Source organism: Sparus aurata, chromosome 22 (genome assembly GCF_900880675.1).
Source record: "Sparus aurata chromosome 22, fSpaAur1.1, whole genome shotgun sequence".
Classification (NCBI taxonomy): Eukaryota; Metazoa; Chordata; class Actinopteri; order Spariformes; family Sparidae; genus Sparus; species Sparus aurata.
In genome coordinates, this window is record NC_044208.1 from 9,683,857 (window position 1) to 9,704,650 (window position 20,794).

The 20,794-nt window shown below is 38.6% G+C and overlaps 2 protein-coding genes across 8 annotated transcripts in view; one reads left to right on the top strand and one right to left on the bottom strand.

Moving 5' to 3' along the window:
* LOC115573892 (uncharacterized) overlaps positions 1-20,794 on the top strand; it is a 60,437-nt gene that overhangs the window by 3,936 nt on the left and 35,707 nt on the right. For all 7 annotated transcript variants that reach the window (XR_003982370.1, XM_030404965.1, XM_030404959.1 and 4 more), the window contains 4 exons: positions 10,196-10,272; positions 15,169-15,225; positions 16,736-16,817; positions 17,757-17,804. Coding sequence is in view for 6 of the 7 variants with exons in the window: in XM_030404965.1 (XP_030260825.1) it covers positions 10,196-10,272; positions 15,169-15,225; positions 16,736-16,817; positions 17,757-17,804 (264 nt within the window). In the remaining variant the exon portion in view is untranslated. The remainder of the gene's footprint in view (positions 1-10,195; positions 10,273-15,168; positions 15,226-16,735; positions 16,818-17,756; positions 17,805-20,794) is intronic.
* Positions 375-5,582, bottom strand: LOC115573894 (12-(S)-hydroxy-5,8,10,14-eicosatetraenoic acid receptor-like). The gene is made up of 3 exons (XM_030404968.1): positions 5,040-5,582; positions 3,733-4,138; positions 375-3,045 (listed from the first exon to the last, which is right to left on the bottom strand). The coding sequence occupies exons 1-3, from the start codon at positions 5,192-5,194 to the stop codon at positions 2,569-2,571; spliced, it is 1,038 nt and encodes a 345-aa protein (XP_030260828.1). The 5' UTR covers positions 5,195-5,582; the 3' UTR covers positions 375-2,568.

Sequence of the window (20,794 nt, forward strand, 5' to 3'; positions counted from 1 at the left end):
TAAACACAGGGTCTCAGTGAGACACAGTATGACAACAATATGTGAGAATATGTTGTTTCAGTTTGCTGTATTTGACTGATAACAGCTGATTACATTACATACACAACCTGAACAAACTGTAGTACCTTCCTGCAAAGGGATGGAAAACGGAGCCTGAAGAGGCCGATGTACAAAGTCAACAGTGTAGGACGGTACAGCAGGGATGTGGTGTTTGTTTTGGATAATGTTACACCTTAAATAAAACAGGAATGTGGTTTCAAAAAGCTTTGCATGCTGGTGCAGTACATCACTGTTAATGTTTAGCTGTTTACCTTGCAGACTCTCAGCTGTATCACCTGCATTCTGTGTATTTACGGAAGCAATACACAGAGATCCTCAGTCAGTATCTTCATTTATACAAATGATTAAATTTTATTAAGCAACATCACAAAATTGTATACAGTATGAACGAGGAAAGTTTCAAACATCCTTTCAGGTTGCTGTCGTCCACTTGGGTTTGACATTTAGGTAGTGGTTGCTGAACATCATCTTTTACCGCTTGAAAACAGTTTGCACTTATTATAAACGAGGATGGGAAGTGTAAATGCAACCACAGAAAAAAATTAATTCCTTTACCCTCTACGAGCAATGAGATAGTGAAATGTAAATGTACAGATCCGTTCACAATTTGTTCCACCAAGTGAAACCACAATAAGAACAGGTACAACTGGTCTGAGGTACTGATGATGAACACAGATATTCAGTTTCCCGAGTGATGAATGACAGCTATGCAAACATTGTAAGGATAACTGTACTGTACAGCACCTTCTTACAAGCTTCTATAAGGTGTGTTGGGTTTCCTATACTATATTGCTGAGTACCTTTTTAGATATTTAAGGACTCTTAATATTCAGTAAAATGCAATCTATCATCTCTTAAACACCTGGTTTGAAATAATTCCAATAAACGAAAAAGAAAATGATAATATAAAAAAATATATATATATAAAATATACTATTTAAACATGCATCTTAAACATACATTTACATATTACACTTTGTCTTATAGCCTTCTAAATTATTTTGCATAATGAATTTTACATTAGATCAGGCAGCAGATACATAATATGAAGCCATATGAGTAAGCTCTGTTAATCCACTTAAATGCCCGGGCCTTTATTCCCACACTGGTGTTTGCAGTTATTTTTGGCTGAACAACCCTGTTCACAGGTCTGTATGTACATGTACAGACTGACACCTCCCTGACTCTTTTTTTTTGTTGCACCTATTTTTGGTGAGTAACATGTGTGGGCCAGTGAGTAACTGAAAGCAGTGATCTTCAGCATAGAGGTTTTGTTGGCACGGTATTGAGTATGGATTTCATATGGATTATAATGAGAAATATTGCAGTTGGACCCTTGCTGGCATGGTTTGTGAGAAATAAAAAACTGTATTTAAATAAAATAATTTGAACATTTTCAGTATTATTACTTTACAACCTAGACTCCCAAAAGGTTGGGATACTGTGTAAAACGTAAATAAAAACATAATGCAATCATTACTAAGACAAACCAACAAGCATATAATTAAAGTGCTCCTGAGCCCATGTGTCACAAAGTGGTGAACATGGCCGCATTCAATAATGACTGATCAAAGACTGCCCCCTGAGTTCAGTGGAATGTTTTTTTTACCTGTACTGTGATAGACAACGATCATGTAATATAACAACGATTGTTTTAGAGCAAAAATTATAACATAATACATGAAGTCAACTTAAAATCATCTCAAGCTGGTTGCAATAAATATTTAGTTCTTAGTTTGTCAGCAGTAAATCTTATTTTTGACATATTGTCCCCCACAAAATTGTAATCTAAATGCTAACTGTGTGACACATGACTGTCCCACACATGCACAAGGGGATGGAGATGTGTTACTGTTCTGAGTCTTACAAGCAGCAACTCTACTTGTCGCACATTCCATGTGGGCCTGCCAATCACGATACTGTTTTCCTGTTACCAATGAATCTGTTTACCTGTGGAATGTTCCAAATAGGTGTTTTTGGATCATTCCACAAGTTTGTGTCTTTTGTTGCCCCTGTCCCAACTTGTTTGAAACATGGTGCTGCCATCAAATTAAGAATTAACATTTATTTACAGTAATTTAATGAAGTTGATGTAGTAAAACTAAATTGTCTTTCATCCTATTTTCAATCGAGTATACAACATTCTGTTTTATCTATGTTTTACATGTAGTCCTAACTTTTTTATATTTAGGCTCTACTTAAAAATGGATGATGGTTTAACCACAATTGATGGTGATGTCCACAGGTGATAAACTATAAGGTGGAATTCTGATATCAGGTGCCATCATTGTATCTGATGTGGTGAACCTTTGAGTAAATGTCATTTCTCAGTGCTGCTTGACCCAACATTTCCAAGGAGTCCATCTAATCTGCCACATAAACTGAAAACTTCTGTGTGGGTGGACAAGTGGTTATACTTTACTACATATCTGTGTTGCATTATGCTAAATAGATAACCTGTACTTCTTTGGAGATAGTTACTATGGTTACAATTAAGAGAAACGAGCATCATTTCTCTACTATCGGCAAAATAATGGTTTTATTTCCAGATGTTGTTGTGTTTGTATTTGATGTTGTTGTTGTTGTTCCGAGTCCATAGTCATACTTCAGCAGTCTCTCTCGAAGAACGGCAGGACAGAAGCTGGTAATGTAAGCGTCTTTAAACCCCGAGTTACAGAAGCAGTAAACCAGCGGGTCCAGTAGGCAATCCATGTACGACAGAACCATAAGGCTGTCGTAGACCTGAACCACGATGTCCTCTGCCGCCTGCCATTCTTTTAGCCTGACGCTCAGCAGCACCGCTCGGGCTACAGCACAAGGCAGGAAGCAGATGGAGAAAACGACGACAACAGACAGGACCACGCACACCGCCCTCCTCAGTTTGGTCTTTTCCCCCACTGTTTTCTTCCTCAGTCGGTTCACGATGCGCACGGTGCAGTAGACAAGGACGATGAAGGGGATGACGATCTGTATGAAGAAGACAATCTAAAAAATAAAAAATAAAAAACGGAAAATAAGAGTGACATTGAGGATAATGGCCAGTACACCAAAATGAACTTTTATGTACATGCAAACAGTTGACAGAGTTAGTTGACTTTCCCCCTTCACTTTGCTGAGTTTCTGTTTAACTATCGATTAACCTGCTTCTATTTTCTCAAGAAATTAACTACTTCCATGATAGAATAAAATGTTAGAAAATTGCAAAACATTTCTTTAATTGTAGTACAACCAGTAGATCTTCACACTTGGGGATTTTTGGTACTTTTGTTATTAAAATGTTTTATACGATAACAGATTCATTTTCTGTTGATTGACTATTTCGATTAGACTAAACATGTAAGATACAGAGTTTCAGATGCCTGGACAAGTTTGCTCATGCTGCCTGTGGCAAGCTTTTTGTCAGGGAACTAGTAGCATTAGATTAACCATTGAAGCTAATGAAAAAAACTTCAAAGTACGTGTGTGTGTGTATGTGTGTAGGAATGAGGATGTGTAAATAACTGTAGTTCATATAAAGTGTTGGCTTTGGCGGGAATGGCTCTTTGATGACAGAGTTTAACTAAGGCTGTTGTTTGTGCTGTCATTGTAATGAAATCAATTGACGCCTTTATGGTTTTAATAGGTAAGTATTTTAAATCAAATCGTATGCAAGTGAAGGACAGAAAACAATACCTCTCTGAAGGTGTCTGTTACATCATGGTAATAAGTCTCAACTTTGCGGCCGTGGCTGTTACAGCACTCAAAGGTCTTCACCATAGTGGGGATGGTGAGGGGCAACAGAAGAAGCCAGATGAAGATAGAGATCTGAGGAGATTTCTTCAGAATTTTGACAAAGTTCCTCCTTCCAAGATGGACCACGTTGAAGTAGCGATCAATGGACAGGGTGATAAGGAAGGCAATGCTGGCTCCTCGATTGAGAAACAGCATGAAGAGCATCGTCTTACACACCACATCATTCGGGCTGTGCCTCTGGTGGTGACGGTAGTGGTAGGCCTTGGCAGGAAGACAGGCCACCAGCAAGAAATCAGCAACCACAATATTGAACAGGAAGATGGCTTTATTCTTCCAGAACTTGAACCTATAGAGGAAGTCGTTAACAAAACAGGTGTTGTACTGTTTGCTCAGCATCAGGAATAAGCAGAAGTGCAGACATTAACTAACCCTATGTTGCTGATTCTGTTAGTACATTTATCATAAACAACTACTGAAGTCACTCATTGAACACTTTGCTTAATGTTTAAAACAGGATTACTTAAGTAGGATCTTCCGGACAAAGGTTGGGAGTTCTCTGGACAAATTGATGGGTGTTTTACTTTAGAAGTGTATGATTATATTTAAGTTTTTTGTATCTCATTGTTAATGGATTTCTTCATGTACTGTATCAGTACAGTAGTGAGAGACAAGAAAACACGCAGGCTGGAGTGTGCCTGCTGAGAGCTTTTCCTGAGAGATTCTCAGAGATACTCGTACCCACAACAGTACAGTATGTTCCTCATTTAACATGTTTCTGATTATCCATTTATTTAAGGATGGCACACGTACTGTAGCTCTTGTTGTTTTTTCACTCAGTGAAAAGAGTCAGTGAGTTCAACGAGAGTACATATGGAGAAGTAAAATGGCTTTACATGTTTCTCATTTTAGAGTAGCATCCTGAATTTACAATGGACTTTGAATAACCACTGTGTTTTTAACATTGGCATAAGTGACTTTCTGTCCAAGAACATTTTTCATCCAGTAGTAGTAGGTCAAAGGTATCGCCATCTAACCACATCAGCTGATGAGTTGTGCAAACATCAGTTATCAGTTCAAGTTATCAGATCAGAATTACTTGATACATTGCATATTGAAAGTGTTCCCCTCACCGGAAACATATCCTGACTTCTACCTCCCTCTAATCTACTGTAATTCATTTTACAGTTGAGTAGTTTAAAAAAAAAAAGTTCAATTAGGCAGTGACAGAAATTCACATATCATCATACCTGAAGATGAAGATGTAGAGGACTGACAGGTTGAGAGGCAGACCCAGCATGAACTGAACAACCATTACCCAGGAGAGGATTTCATATGTCAGATGACTGGGTGTGTTGCAGTCGTCAATTGATGAATTTGTAGACATGTTTTGTTGACTATTCATAACCGTTTTGGAAGGAGTGTAGGAGAAGTTGCAGTCAAAGTTGTTGAAATCCTATTACATGGAATAGCAATTGAAAAGGACGGATGTCGGTCAAGACAGGTTTCCAGACAGACATCACACAGTTGAATCCTTCGTTTAGGAGGCGGTTGTGGCTGCCTCTTACGCAGAGTCTTTTCTCCTCATGCGGCGAATCCCCTTCTCACTGTGATCCGTCAAATTCAACAGTCCCCTTCTGAGAGCCTTACAGTGATTCTGGAGCTCTGTCAAAATCCAGCTGGTTGTGCCAAAACATGCTGAGAAAACATGTGCTGGAAACGCTTCATACGCTGAAAAGAAGTGCTGAAAATAGAGAAGAAAAGACACCCTGTTTCAATGAGGCTGCAAGCCCTTGTTGTGCAGGGCTTAAACAGTTCCTTCAGAGAGGAAGAATTTATAGTCAGCTGGAGGTGTGGTTTAAACACAGGGGCTTTTCTGACTGAGGCGTAAGCAAGAAACTGGTGTCAACTTTCCACCTTAGAACACTTAATTCAATGGAAGGGCACTTTGATTAAGCAGATAATAATACTGTGATAAGAAAAAACCTCATGGCCATATAATTTCTGTATTGCACAGAATGTGGTAACTGAAAACTGGCAGTTCAAGGTGCTCCCAAGCCGAAATGCTTGTGAAATTCCTCAGGTGGTTGTCCACTTGAAACAGCATGCCTGCACATGTCTAGCTTTATGTGTGGATAAGATGATGAATTGTGTGGGAAAAGTCCCTCTAAGAAAATGACATAAGAAGGTTCTCTCAGTATAGAGCAATCATGTTTACCCATAGAGAGACAATTCTGTTGAAAACAAACAAAAAAATTAAACATACCGTTAGTGGGTTCTAAAGCAAGATTGTGTTAAACTTGGACATAGTCTCTAAGACGTCAACAGTAGGTGTCTGAGGAAATATCGCTCAGCTCAGTGTGGTGGCTCAGACCTGCAGTGCCTGACTCCCTCTAATTCCGCGCAAATCCAATAATGAGCAAAAAGGTAGCTATACAACTCATTTTTGCTGTCTCTCACAGTGGCCCTGCCCTTAATTCCACATCAATTTAAACCTTAATATGCTTTCAATTAATGAGGCATGTAGGAATTTAGCCTATGCTATAGTGGGTGAGGAAATTAATGAAAAAAAACTTTAGTTTGTACTAGTTAAAAACATGTTTATTTCTGGCGTTAAGTTGGACATTTTAATCTGAAGTCCTATTCACACTGCCCTTTCAAGGTGTGAATCTTGCTCTGATACTCTCCCTCGCTGTCTGTGTGAAAGTTACAGATGTGGAATGGGGGTACAGTTTTGTTCTGCCTCTGATCTGCCACCAGAGGCAGTAACAGGCAAGATGGTGTCTTTGTGAATGGAAATGGAAAAGGAGTGTGTTAGTCTGTTAGTGTGTTAGAGTGTGTTAGTCTGATGGCGTTCACAGTTTGACATCTTAACAGATCCTTGACTCATAAAAGAAAGAAGCGAAATGTCCCATGCACAGGTATCTTACATGAGGGGAAAACGAATACCGCATTTATAAATAGATTTCATCCTGTCTGTCCAACCGACTCTTCGCCACAGTTCTGGCCAAAAACAGTGTCTGTCCCTTGCAGCGAGAACCAGGTGGCTTCCGCAGTTGAATGGCGGTGATTATGTGATGCGATTCAGAGCAAAAAAATGTAACTCACCATGTCTTTGTTGCCTTCCACTATTGTGTTGTAGTCAAAAATCCCTGCGATAGTAGTCTGCCTGTCTGTAACTTCAGTGAACTTTCCCCTGGAAAATACCAGCATCCCTCCAGACAGGGTCCGCACTTTACTTATGACGATTATGTGATGTAATTTAGAGCAAAAAACATAACTTTCCACAATGCATGGTTGGTCCTAACACAGTTTAACAGCATCTATGTAATTATAAACAGTCAGTGGATACATATTACATACATATAAGAGGTGGAAACCGGGGGAAATATGTAAAAAAAAAACAAAAAACACGGATCTCAATGTTATGACGTGTACCATCACTCTTTTCATTCTGCAACGCCTGCATGCTGTATGAAACGACACACTGGAGTGGCTTTAAGCCTGCGCTGCCTGATTCAGTGTGAACAAAGAAAGGCAGCGTAAAGGCAAGCCGTTGTTGGTGTGATAAGACGGAATCTCTGTTTAAAAGGGCTTGAGGGTCTTTGGGGATTGATTCGCTAATGGAGCCAGCCTCAAGTGGTTATTTGAGGAACTTTAGTGTTTGACACTTCAGCGCTGGCTTAATTTTTCAGCCCTGAAGGTTGCTGGTTGGTACTACACCTACATTTTGTATATATGAAAAAAATTAAATAAATGATTACAAACACTGCATTACATGACTTAGAATCAAAACTATCATTAAAATCCTGCTTAGTATATGATTGAAAGGTGATGAGGTTAAGCCAGAAGACAATGCAAAAGTAGTTGTTGCTGGCTTGCTGAATTTCGTTTGTATTTTTGTATGATGTCTACATCCTGTTCAGTGGAAATATAAATCACTCCATGTGCAATGACAGAATGACGTTACGATTGATGTCATCTTTCTCAAAAACATCCTCAGACATGATTAAAGGGGCCTCATCTGCCTCTCAGACCAGACTGAACAAAACAGCTTGACACACCTGTGGAGCGGGGCTGCATACACAGGCAGATATCATGTGGTTCACAGAAAAAGCAGTTAGGCTCAGTGTGACACAGGCTAGGTGCTGTACCAACTACTGTGTGCAGTAAAGCTTGTGACAGTGCTGGATCAGCTTTTAAACATTGTGTTGTTATTGAAGTCAAACATTAACTTGACCCAGCTACCTCCCAATCACTTTTGTTCTTTAACTGGCAAACAACAACACCAAGACTTAACAAGCTACATATTAATGGTTAAAAACTTGCATAATGCTGCCAAGCCATACACTTGTTCACAGAGTTTCTTACAAGAGAAGTGCTTGCATGACAATGTTTAACCACTTTTTGATGCAATATTGCTGCATTATTTCTTCAACAGAGCATGTTTCAACATAGTGTATGCATTTACACATGTGGTTTGTTGCACCTCTGACCACAATAGTGCCACTATAGTCATTGGGACATAGCTTCTCTGCCACAGAAATGTTGTGAAGTGTTAACAGGATGATTGTAGTTCACCCCTTGAAACCCTTTTAAATGTAGAAAGACAAAAAAACCACCAAACACAAGATGATATTGATTTTTTTTACATGTAAATGCTTTATAATGGAAAAGGAAGTACAGAGAGATGCATGGTATAGATAAATACCTAAAAATAATGTGCAGCAAAGCCACTTTGCTCTGAATATTGAGGAAGTTTGTTCTTATATATATTAATTTCCTCTTAAAAAACAATAGTTCTGCTTTTTCTTGTATGGTGTCCAAAAAACACAATTCTGTAAAAGAACAAAGTTGCTCCTTGTAGAATAAAATATGAAAATACAGATTTTATGTTGTGGGAAAATTAGAACATCTCACAACATAATACAATTCAACACTATGACAACCCAAACTATGACATTAAGATGACCAAAGGTTAAATTAGGGCCCCTCGAACAAAACAGTAGGTAAGCCAAAGTTTCAATGTATATTTTGTGCCCATCATCTGTTTAAAATGCAGTATGAAAAAGAAAATGCTTTTATATGTAAATTCTGCATATAGTTGCCACTCTGTGATATCTGTAATGTCATGAATGATAATGATCCTCATCTTATAGTAATCATTTCAACCACGTGGACCTGCCCCAATGTACTTTATTATGTTGTAACAGTATAATTTACATTAACTAGACAGCCAGTAACAGTCACTAAAAATATGGGTCTCTGGGTTTAATCTGAAAAAATTAGTTCCTGACTCAAAAGAAGTCAAGTCAAGTCAGAGCAAAAACTCTGAAAGCTGTCAAATGTTTTGATATACAAGCAGAAACATGGCAGACAAAGGTACAATTATATTAAAGGGGTTTAGGTGACAGCTTCTACTCTATGTTGTTTACACATTAATCTCATGAACACACCAAAGTCAGAAAATGTGACTATCTGAGGAGCATGTGAATGCGTTACTACTTGCCTATATAGTTTGCAATCATAAGCCATCAAAGTGTGCACTGCCTTGTTTTTCTTATAAACTTTGTGGTTAAAACACATTTAGAAAATCTGAAATGACAATGTTGTTTATATTAGACAAGGTTCATCCTTCTTGTAGAGTCTTGAGTTATGTATCTATACACATCAGTCTTGTAGGACTTGTGTAAAAAAAGTTTCAAGCATGGCAAAAGATATCAAAGCATATCAGAAAACTAGTCTAGTCTACATGCCAATGTTGTCCTTAATATCAAACTTGCTTTGTGGGATGGAAAATTCTTTACATAATGCTCACAATATTATACTCTACCTTGAGCAAAGTGGGTTTGCACAACTGTTTGAAGGAAAGATTAGCTCATGGGTTGAAAGCAGAAGCATGCAAACTTGAGAAAAGCATGAGAAAATGTGTCTTACATGATGTACCTACAAAACCTGCGTGCAAAGCCGCCAGTTTCCTATCTCTGTTCAGATAAGATGCTTATAAGAACTTATCTTTTTAAGTCTTCATTTCTGCTTCTCTCACTTCCTGCACAAATGATTTTTTCATGCATCACATCTTAAGCACTGTAATAAGCACTGGTTTCGTTACAGCATGGACATCTTGCTTATAGTTACATGCAATTTCTGAAGCACCAGTAATGATGACGATAGTATACAGACACTCAGTTGTTTACTTTGTCCGCACTTAGAGTAAGGTGCTCTGGGAGACATGCCTCTTAAATTTATTATAATCAGTATCTGTGGAAATACCAAGGAGCATTTCTGGGCCGTGGTCTGGACTCAGCTTGTGTTTCCTCCCACACACACTTTCAGGAAAAACCTTTTTTTTATTACACAATCTAATCTGTTTCTCTCTCCTACTCTCTCCTTATCTCTGTTGAAGGTCTGATGTTGCCTGCCTGTGTGCCCTTGCAGTGGATCGACTTGCCGCCTGTTCTGACTGTCAAGAGCTCTGAAAAGGTACTACTGATAAGCGCTTCTTTAAATGTATAAAATCTAGGTCACTCAACTTTCTACTTTTTACTGAAAATAGGCTGGAGAAAGAAAGTCCATTCTTATTTCCACTAATTTTGGTAGACAGTTTTAATGCCATATAATAGTAATAATAATAATAATAATAATAATAATCTCTCTATAAAAGCAAGTAACCGCTGTCTGTCTGTCTGTGTGTGTGTGTGTGTGTGTGTGTGTGTGTGTATTCCTCAAATATCTCTGCGGATCAGGATCAGACTGACCTGAGAGTTTCAACATGGCTGCTGTGTGGTTCAAGGATGAAATATAATAGCAAAATCAAAAATAGTCAAAAACGGCCAATTATACCCTGGAATATCGGATTTCACAACAAACCTAAATATCCCTGATGTCCCACCTTCAAACACAGCCTCATTTGGCCATCCATGAAAAAGCTTCTTAACCTCCCACTTTTCTATAGGAACACATATTTCCTACGGGCAATGCACTAGTAATAATAATAATGATGCATTTTATTTAAAGGCGCCTTTCAAAGCACTCACGGACACCGCACATAACAACAACACTACAACAAAAACAGAAAACAAACAATTTAGTGCAAATGAGGAAAAATGAAAAAATAACAAGATGCAATTACATGGTGCCAGGAGCTCGGCACAGAATTCAGACTTCGCGGTCCCTACCATACAGGAAGTCAACCGGGCCAGTTTAGGCAGGGTTGAGCTTCAGGGGTGAGAATAGTGCAATAGAGTGGAATAGGGAATAGGCAAGAGTGTGATTGTATGATTAGCCTGATACAGAGTAGGCCACTCGGAATAAGTGTGTTTTCAGGTGAGATTTAAAAGTGGAGACAGTGTCAGAAGTGCAAATGTCTGGTAGGAGAGAGTTCCAGAGGCTGGGGGCAGATCGACTGAAAGCTCTTGACCCCATGGTGGTTAGGTTGGCAGATGGGGCAAAGAGCTGGATGGTAGAAGAGGATTGGAGAGTGCGGATATGAGGCCCATTGGTGTTGTGGCGGGCCAAGGTTTTAAGAACTTGTTAAAAGTTTAGGAACCTGGATATACAGCCAGACAGTCATGCATGCACAAACCGCAAAATATAAGGGCCTCAAAGGGAAAGTTTCAGAGTTAATACGACACAACGAGGCACTGAGCTTGACCACAGATATGTGGATATCTCTTTGAATGGAGTCTTATATGACAGTGACTGCCCACTTCATTGATGGCGACTGGAAAGCACAGAGTCTTGTGCTTGAGACTAAACAAATAGAAGAGGCGCACACAGGAAGAAACATTAGCCCTTTTTACACAGCGTCTTCACATTATCTCCGGTGCGGTGGTTTGCCAATTCTCCGCCGATGCTGATTCACACAGAGCGAAGCATCTCTGCCGTACCGCCGTGTAATTCACACAGAAAGCTGGCACTGCGGCTCCTAAAGAGGTGCGACGGTACATGTCATGTTGATGACGTCGGTGTTTCCCAGGTGTTCCTCCTGTCAATCTAAACCCATGGACAGTTTATAATCATATAGATGCTGTTATAATGCATAGTGATTGAGATCCTGACCCACCAAACATCCTGGAAAGTGACGAAGTTAAGTTTTTCGCGCTAAATTACATAATTACATAATCACCATCAGTAAACAGGACGCTGTCCGACTCCCTCACTGGCAGGGACGGAGGCCGTTTTCTGAGGGAAAGTTCCCAGAAGTCTCGGTCAGGAGGGCTGACGGTCGCAGTAATTTATTTTCATCACAAACACTCGGTGCCAGTGGGAAACGCTGTTTTTCGGGCAGAAATGTGAGGAAGAGTCGGTAGGACAGGTGGGAGGACAGACAGTAGGACGGAGGCTTCTCCACATACAGCTGCGCTATTTTTTTCCTCATTTAAGTTGCCAAAGACAGTTACAGTTACTACGTTACCATTGTTTGATCCTGTAACGTTGCTCTGTGGGACATTTCTCTGTATTTAGTTGAGTGAAAGACCTGTGCAGTTATCAGACTGCACGACCAAGGGCGTAAGTTTGGTCTCAGATTTAGTAGGGACACTAGCTTCTGCCCCCCCCCCCCCCCCGATTTCTGAGTTTCCTGAATATATTTCAAAATAATGCATCAATGAATAATATGTAATCTTTATATGCATTACACTCAATTAACTTAACGTTGTTAGAGAATGTATATTGTATATTAGGGGAATAGCCGCCAAGGTTTAGGCTTTATGGAACCAACTTGTCATTCAAAAAGAGAGAAACGAACAACTCATGATAAAAAATGCTAATATAAGGTCAAATAGAATCCAAACGTCCTCAACCTGCACTACATCTGTACTGGAATTCTGAGTTTCCTGAATGCATTTCAAAATAATGCATCAATGAATAAAATGTCATCTTTATATCCATTACACATATCAAAACTTATAAGAAAGAACATTTGGGTAACATTTGAAGAATAACATCCTGATACCTTTAATTTCAAAATAATCAGCATGATGATAAGATTCATAGGTTGCAACTGCAAGGCATCCTAAAACAAAGAACTGCTCATGCCATCTTTATTCCAAACAAAATTGCTAATTGACATCATCAACACCTCACCTGGAACTGTGTCCTGATTCTTCATCAGCCTGCTCTACGTGTGGAGCTTCATGCTGCCGTTTTTCCTGTGTGCAGTGATTCATAGTTACTAGCCAGTTACTCACTAGTTTGTAATTGCTAACACTGGTTGAAAGACTAGAGGGGACACAGTTAGCATTACAGAACCGACAGTCAGTTAGCTACTAGCCTACGTTCACTACACTAACACCTTAATAACACTGTTCTTTTCCTAACTAATGTTAGGCTAGGAGCTTCCTTGTTGTGTCTGTTGCAGTGAGGGGGAGATTATTTTAAGCCATATATACAAAAGGTTGACAGAGAAATCTTTACCAAATAATCACAAATTCACAACAGAGACAAATATATTTGAAGTAAAAACAGTAAAGGGAGGGAGAAGATCAAACGAACTATGTACATTTTTACAAGATAGAGGAACATCCAAATCTGGAGAAAGGGTGAGAGAGAAGATCAAACGTGATCTACTAGACTCAGCAGTTTAAGGTTATCACCGGTAAAGTACCAGTGGAACCGCAAAAGACTAAGAAGTCAGAGAATCAACAGATCAAAACAGAGTAAACGGCAGCTATCCGGCATCAAATCCACAGAGTGAGCGGTCGCGGCGTCCGCGCTCCTGCTGAACCCAGCCCCCCCCCCCCAACACACACACTGACCTGTTGCCTGCGCAGCTGCACGAGAGGGGACGGGTGAGACCCCGGCGCTGCTGCAGAGGAGCCGTGGACTGCGATGACTCTGAGCAGCAGAAGCGCTGTTTCCTCTGCGAGGGGATAGGCTATCAAAACACTCTTTGGGAGACTGTTTGTGAAGCGGTGGGGAAAAGCTATAGCCTAGGGTACAGTAGGCTATATTGTGTAAACGCGATTTGTGAAAAAGTGGTGGGGACAATTCTGCGTCATTCCAAAAGTGGTATGAACATGTCAATACTGTCCATACCATAAATTACGCCCATGTGCACGACTGACACCCCCCGCTCTGCGCCTCCCGATTATCCGTTCACACTGGGACGGCTCACCAATAACGCGGCCCTGATACTACCTCCAGAGGCGATCAGCGCGGGAGCGAAATTTCCCCCCTCTCCACATATGAATTTTTTTGTATTTGTTCTGAGTGAGCCTACTTTTTTATTGTTATGCACTTTATTTCGTTTCAGTTTAAAATTTGGCTAAATATGGTTCCGTTTTATTATTGTGCACAATTATTTTAGTCTTATTTATTGGATTTGGGCATGTTTTTTTTAGCCTAATGTGCAAATGCGCTGTGCTCACTGTTTGTAGTCTATTTGTTTTGAGCCTTTTTATTTTTCAGTTATGCAAGTTTTCGCATTTCGTTTCTGCACTGGTCTTGATCTGAATTGTTTAATAAATACAATTTTTTCTTAAAGTGGACTTACTTTTTGTGTTTAAGAGTAAAAGTTTTAGGTTAACAGTTCATGTCTCAGCAACGAAGCTGAGCTCCTGTGTTTAGTCTCGCTCTATGCGAGGACACACACACAGCGAAATGATAGTGTCCGGCAATTATTATAACATGACAAAAACAATTGTCTAAATATTCGTTAACAGTTCTTTTGCTGATATCACTAGTTGACATAGTATATTTTTGGAAATCATGGGCTATAATATTGCGCAGATGCGCGTGATGCAAAACACTGTCAGAGCTGACAGACTTGAGTGTGTTTATTAATTCATTCATTTTAATTAATTAATTTCAGTAAAAAATGATTTAATCTAAAGCAAATAGACTACTAGTCTTTATGTTATTTTTGATTAATTAGGGGAAGGCTAACAAGAGCCCCCCTCCCCCATGTAAGTCTATTTTTAGTCGAAATTTCACGGCTTCGGTTGACCAAGGATTTCTTTGGTTGATTACAGCCCTAGTGAGCAGTTTTATGTAAACTCATATACATACATATTCTAAAAATATATGATATTAGAAATGTATTTAAAATGTTTTTTTTGTCTTGCATTTCATTGCATGTTTTTATTTAACTATAATATTATTACTGCATTTTTGCCCTTAAGGGTCAGAAGACTGTCAGTCTTAACTTGCAAAATACTTTGGGATGGCAGCTGACTCAAACTACAATCCCAATTATCAGCATTTGAGTTGGGAATGGGACTCATAAATCAATTTTCAAGATAGTAACAAAGGAAAACACCCTCATTGTGGCAGGCACGTTGGACTCGCTTTCTCTGTAGAAATGAAAGTCCCATTCTAAGGAGACTATACCCTCATGAAAACATGATTAAGAATATTATATTCAATTTCTGCCAATAGATTCCCCTGAATCCCACAGAATGGACCTCTAGAGCTCATCAGTCAACAGTGAATCAGGTATGTAATACAAAATAGATAACTGAAAGTCATGTCTTGGTTTTACATCACATTTTTCTCTGTGGTCTTGTTCTCTCTTACTGCTCTTATCACACCTGTTTCCAGGAAGCAACATGGAGCTGATTCTAACAAACAAGCTCTGTTATGCCTTCTTAACACTCCCTGCCCAGCACAGAGTTAAGCTTAAGAGCCAGATATGTTTCTCAGGAGGTGAGAATGTGGTAATATGTTAGGACCAGGAGTCTGACAGCTTGTTTTGCAGTTATTCTTGGACACAAGTGCAGATGTGGCTTAAAGGTCACACACACCAACCAAGTATCACAACTTTAACCAGATTTACCTCTAGAAAGAATAGATTTCAAAATCCTGCTGTTGGTTTATAAAGCACCGAATGGTTTCGTGGCCAAAATACATTTCTGATCTGCTGCCATGTTATGAACCATCCAGACCTCTGAGGTTGTTAGGTACAGATGTGCTTTCAGTCCCTAGAGACAAAACTAAAAGATGCAAACAAATATTTTAAATGCAGTTTTTTAATGTCTGTTATTGCAGTTTCATGCCACTGTAAAGCACTTTGAGTTGCCTTGCCTTGCCTCTGAGACGTGTTTTTCAGATTTGGGGGATTTTCTCCAGAACATTATCATCCAGAAAATATCAGAGAAAACATTTTATAAACATGGATACTGGGAACAAGAATCTAGTGTATGCAGGTTTGATACTGAACCAGGATTAAAACCAGCCTTCTCATGGGAAACTTTCCTAAAAAATGTTTTCAATCAGTCACACCTGTCTGAATCCATGCCAGCTCCAAACCTCAGGGAAAGCCGAACAATGTATTGGTATCACTGCATGCAGCTAGCTACGAATTCTTAGTAAACCAGCTCCTTGAAAAAGACAGTCTTCCTCTGTGTTGATGTCCAGCTGGTCAGGTCCAAGCTACCACGAGGAGCCACTTGCTTTTAGTACAACTTATAAGGAGAGTCAATGAGCAAAGATGTTCACGACCTGGGCCAGAAATACGTCGCCTACAACTGACTTTGAATAACGTATAACATTTACAATCTACATTTTTATTGCGAATTATACATTTTACTTACAAACTAAATGATATTTACTTTACATATTTACATATTTACTTTAAAACAATATATCATAAAGTGTTTTTAAGAGTCTTTTTAGTGAAGGTCCATTTGATTGTTCCTCATGTGGGGAGAGGTGGGTAATACTGTATTCACTTATATGTAGAACATCTTTGAGGGGATTCAGAGAACTCCCCACACTAACACCATGGGATTCATTTTGAAAACCCAATTTGACCCAAAGTCCGTTTGGCAGCTTTAATACAATTAACAGTATCAGCTTTCATAAGTATACGACTTCACTAACTTTAAAAACTAGCCTAACTGCCCCTCTCTACTCGTACATTTTATTTTTTTACTCTAGATGTAACCTTCCACTTTCAAGCCTTGTCCTGTCTTTTCATTTCTTGGCTTTGTACGTGGCCTCACAGCTCCTTGTTTTGCCAGTGTCATCTCTTCAATCAAATCGAAGCAGGCCTGAGGATCATCCTGTCTCCACATGTCCCAGCCAGAGTAATAACCATTTCAACACTAACCTTTATCTGTTTCTGTCAAAAATGTATAATATAGAGAATTTGAAACCCCAATATGATAAAGGATGGATGCTCATACTTATTTTGCACAAAAAAAATTACAGGAGCGTGAATCGTTAATCGCTAATATGCCAAGATGTTAAAGGAGATCAGGACAAAAAACTGCAAAAAAAACTAAAATAAATATTGCATTTCCAAGATGGAAATCTGTGATGAAAGGAAAAATGTTTGCAGATTGACGCTGAAGTGTCTTGCTTTCTGCTGGTCGGGTAAATGTTAAAGATTACGACCATCTGTTGAAAGTACTTCCCCCCAATGCTAATGGCACAAAAACTACATAATGTAAAATGTTTTAAGCAGTTTCGCTGAAAAGAAATGCTCCCATATATAACACTTAATATTTGCACATAGTAGCCTCAGTTTAATTTGTGCCTCTCAGAGAGCTTATTTTTTGTCTGTTGCAGTAAGACAACACATGGAGTGATAACTAACTAAGATTTTTAGGGCTCAGAGTGTGCCAAAGACGGTCAAAGTAATGACTTAGTGACTCAACTGAGGACAAGTCCTCTCACCATCGGGTGATAAATTCTGTGAATATTTTTTGCAATGCTCCATAATTTCTTTCTATCATCCTAATTATTATTTTAAAAGTTATACCCTATAGTTTTATTCACTAAATAACTAAATACATTCCGGAGCTTCGCCAATTTCTTTTGAAAGGGAGGGGTGAGCGAGGGAGTGTTGCAATCTAGAACCTCGCCTTTAGATGCTGCTTAATACTTGATGTATCACACACTGTGCCTTTAAAAGAGATAATGCGTGGTTTAATGGAATCATATTATTTACTGCATTCTTGTCTTAAAGCTCTTTTAATCGATATCGTATGACAGAACGTAATGTATATCATCTACTCCATCAGATCAGAAGAGGCCTGCGGATCATCCTGTCCCGACATGTCCCAGTCAGGGTAAGAATCATATCACCACTGTACCTGTCTACTGTCACAGACAAAACAACTGATTGTATCGCACCCAGATTTCATATAGAGACCTGTAACTCTAGTGTAGGATTTGAAAAGTTCAGACAACACACTGATGCTTTAAAGCAGAACCAACAGTTTCATCATAAATGTAAATTCTGATATTCTTCATGACCAGAAATGGTTTTACTTGGAGCCCTTTCAAAGATGTTTGCACTAAGATGCTGACATAAAGATCGAATGAGTGGTAGGTCATCAGAATCCATGAAATCATTTGACAAAAAAGATAAAACCAAGATTGAATAAAACGAGGAATTTAAGTGTGGCTCTGTATGAGCCAAAATCACTAAAATAGACGTTTTTCAACCAAAGTCACAGGATTAGATTTTATGAGCATAGGTTATATTAGATCCAAAATAAAGTTAGTAATAGAATTTACCAATGATACCAATACATCTATGCCCTGAAGTCCCGACCCCTGACCTCTCCTCTGCAGTCCTATTTCAGATTAGGTTGTGCAAGCAGTAAGAAACAGACTTCAGTGACTAAACAACAGGAAGTTATTATGTGCATGCTAATAATTAAGCTTCTATCTTTAGCTTCATTTTTCCTTAATCCTTGCTTATCCTTCTAGACCAATTGGTCTTGTGGACTCAAATGTACCGAGTAGTGCTTTGTGGCTTTAATTTAAAACTGCAGTACCTGTTCTATTAATGGAGCCTTTCAGACACAATAAAGCGACTAATCAAACACACACCCACTCTTTATCCAAGCACAGACGTTTCAGGATTGCATAAATGTGCGCTGACTCATTTCTGAAGGTCATGGGAATATTTGTGTGACAGCAGCTGAGTTATGTTGTTGCAGCTGGAAAAAAAACATCCATGTATTAAAATTTGTAGTAAATAATTCATGTTTTACATCATGAATCATTTTCTGACCAGAGTTAAGATGAAGGAGCAGTCAGCAGAAACGTACTCAGAGATTTAAAAAAAAAATGTATTTACACATTCACATATTACAGCAGTAGTACAAACACATAAAAGATGAGGCAAGTATTTAATGCCACTTGTGAAACAGTCATAAAATGTTGAGACGGACTTTGGATGTGATCCCTGCTCTGTGATACATTATGCTACCAAAATGACACACTTGGGACAACTATAACAAAATATAAAACAACAAAAATATATTTTAAGGACCACATTGTGTAAATGTAAACATATATTAATCATAGGAATTCAGAAGACGTTTGAAGCCATATTTCCTTCTTTCACATAAAAATACAAAGTTGTTATAAATCCTATCGAGTAGCCGCATAATAGCATACGATAACATTAAAAGTTTCATCGATACTTTTAAAACGTTGATAACAAAACAAATGGCACTTTCAAACATTTGAAAATCCTAAACAACAGGAATAATGCTGCACTCATGTCAGGACGACTTGCAAGTGCTCATGTGTTAAAATGCCTGCGTCCCAAGTAGTTTTAATAAGTGAATTTAGAGAAAGCTATGAATTAATTTCTAACTTTGAAATTCAACATTGATGGAAACTGAGCTACGTTTGCTATCTGTGTTGATGTTTTACAAATAAAGAGCCGATTAGGAAATGTACAGATTTACTTTACAGGTATTCTTGAAAGAAGTATGCTTCTAGTAGTAGTAAGGAGTAAGTAAGTAGAGTAGGTAATGACTACATGGTTGAATCACCAACAAACAAATGGTATAAACTGTCAACACATAAAAGTGTGCACATACAGCTCTGCCCAGGTCAAGTCTACACAGCTGACTGCCAGACTACACAAAAACAACATTGGTGTTTGCTTATAAACTCTGGCATTCTTTTATGTACAGTATATGACCTTAGGACCAGTATTTTCCTCTGTTTACTCAGTAAACTTTTGCAGTTTTCATGCACCTCTAATCAACTGACAATTGTGCAGATGTGACGTTTAAGAGCTGATTCGTGTTGCTCACATTTTGTACAGATACAATTTTTCCTTGTTCAGTCAGTTTACATTGGTCTTATCTTTAGTCATGTAGCCACATTAAGAATTGAATATAAATCTACTACAAAGTTTAGAGCTGAGGATCGTCCTCCCTTCTTTTATTTGTCAAACTCTTTTATGCCATTAATTCAATTGTATAATAACTTGAGCTGGACAAGACATTTGCCTAATATCAGACATCACAGATGTCTTGTTGAACTGTTGCACATTCATGATCTCAAACAATGCTGTGACAAATACAAAGCAATGACATATTCTGTGCTAAACAGTGAGGCATCGTTGACAGAGACATGAGTAAAGGTGACATTCAGTTAAATCCAGAATCACCAGACATCAGCTGCTTGATTACTCAAATGAGCAATTATACGTATATGTGTTGATAGCCAGACAGTGACCAACAGACATGACCGAACTCACTGTATTGTTACTAATGATGGCATAATCAAGGTGAGTGAGATCAGTCAGTGAGTCATTCAGGTACAGTGGAACTCCTGTGTTAGTCTGATGACAGACATGATTCATGATATTTATTGTAAGTGGGGTTCAGGAGAATTTTATATTTTTGAATCATGTCGTTTAGTTGGTGGATTAACGGTTGTCAATGTGGGGTCTTAAAATCTCCAGGAGTTTGTGGAGGGGTTGGTAACATAATGAGAAACAGTTTGCTGTAATTTGAATATAAATTAATTTACAAGATATCCCAGGCAGAAAATATGTACAGTAAAATAACACTTATATTGTTCTCCATGCTGTACAAACAGTTATACAATAATACTAATAAATCAATAATGATCAGCTTTCTTTTGCGTCCATTGGGATTAAGTCTTATGTAATAGGGGACTGACCATTGGCCCAATGTCTATCTATTTTGGTCCAATCCATGTCAGTGAATACTGCCTATCATAACTGTAAAACCTCTGGAGAATATAGTTTCCCCTTTGAGTTCCCTGAGTTTATCCACATTTG

Bases quoted from the DNA above. Each gene is read 5' to 3' on its own strand.
- LOC115573894 (XM_030404968.1), bottom strand. From the start codon at position 5,194: ATGAATAGTCAACAAAACATGTCTACAAATTCATCAATTGACGACTGC. The intron at 4,139-5,039 runs GTATGATGATAT...CTTCCTCTATAG, and splicing joins CTCTACATCTTCATCTTCAG to GTTCAAGTTCTGGAAGAATA. The intron at 3,046-3,732 runs GTATTGTTTTCT...TTTATTTTTTAG, and splicing joins TAACAGACACCTTCAGAGAG to ATTGTCTTCTTCATACAGAT.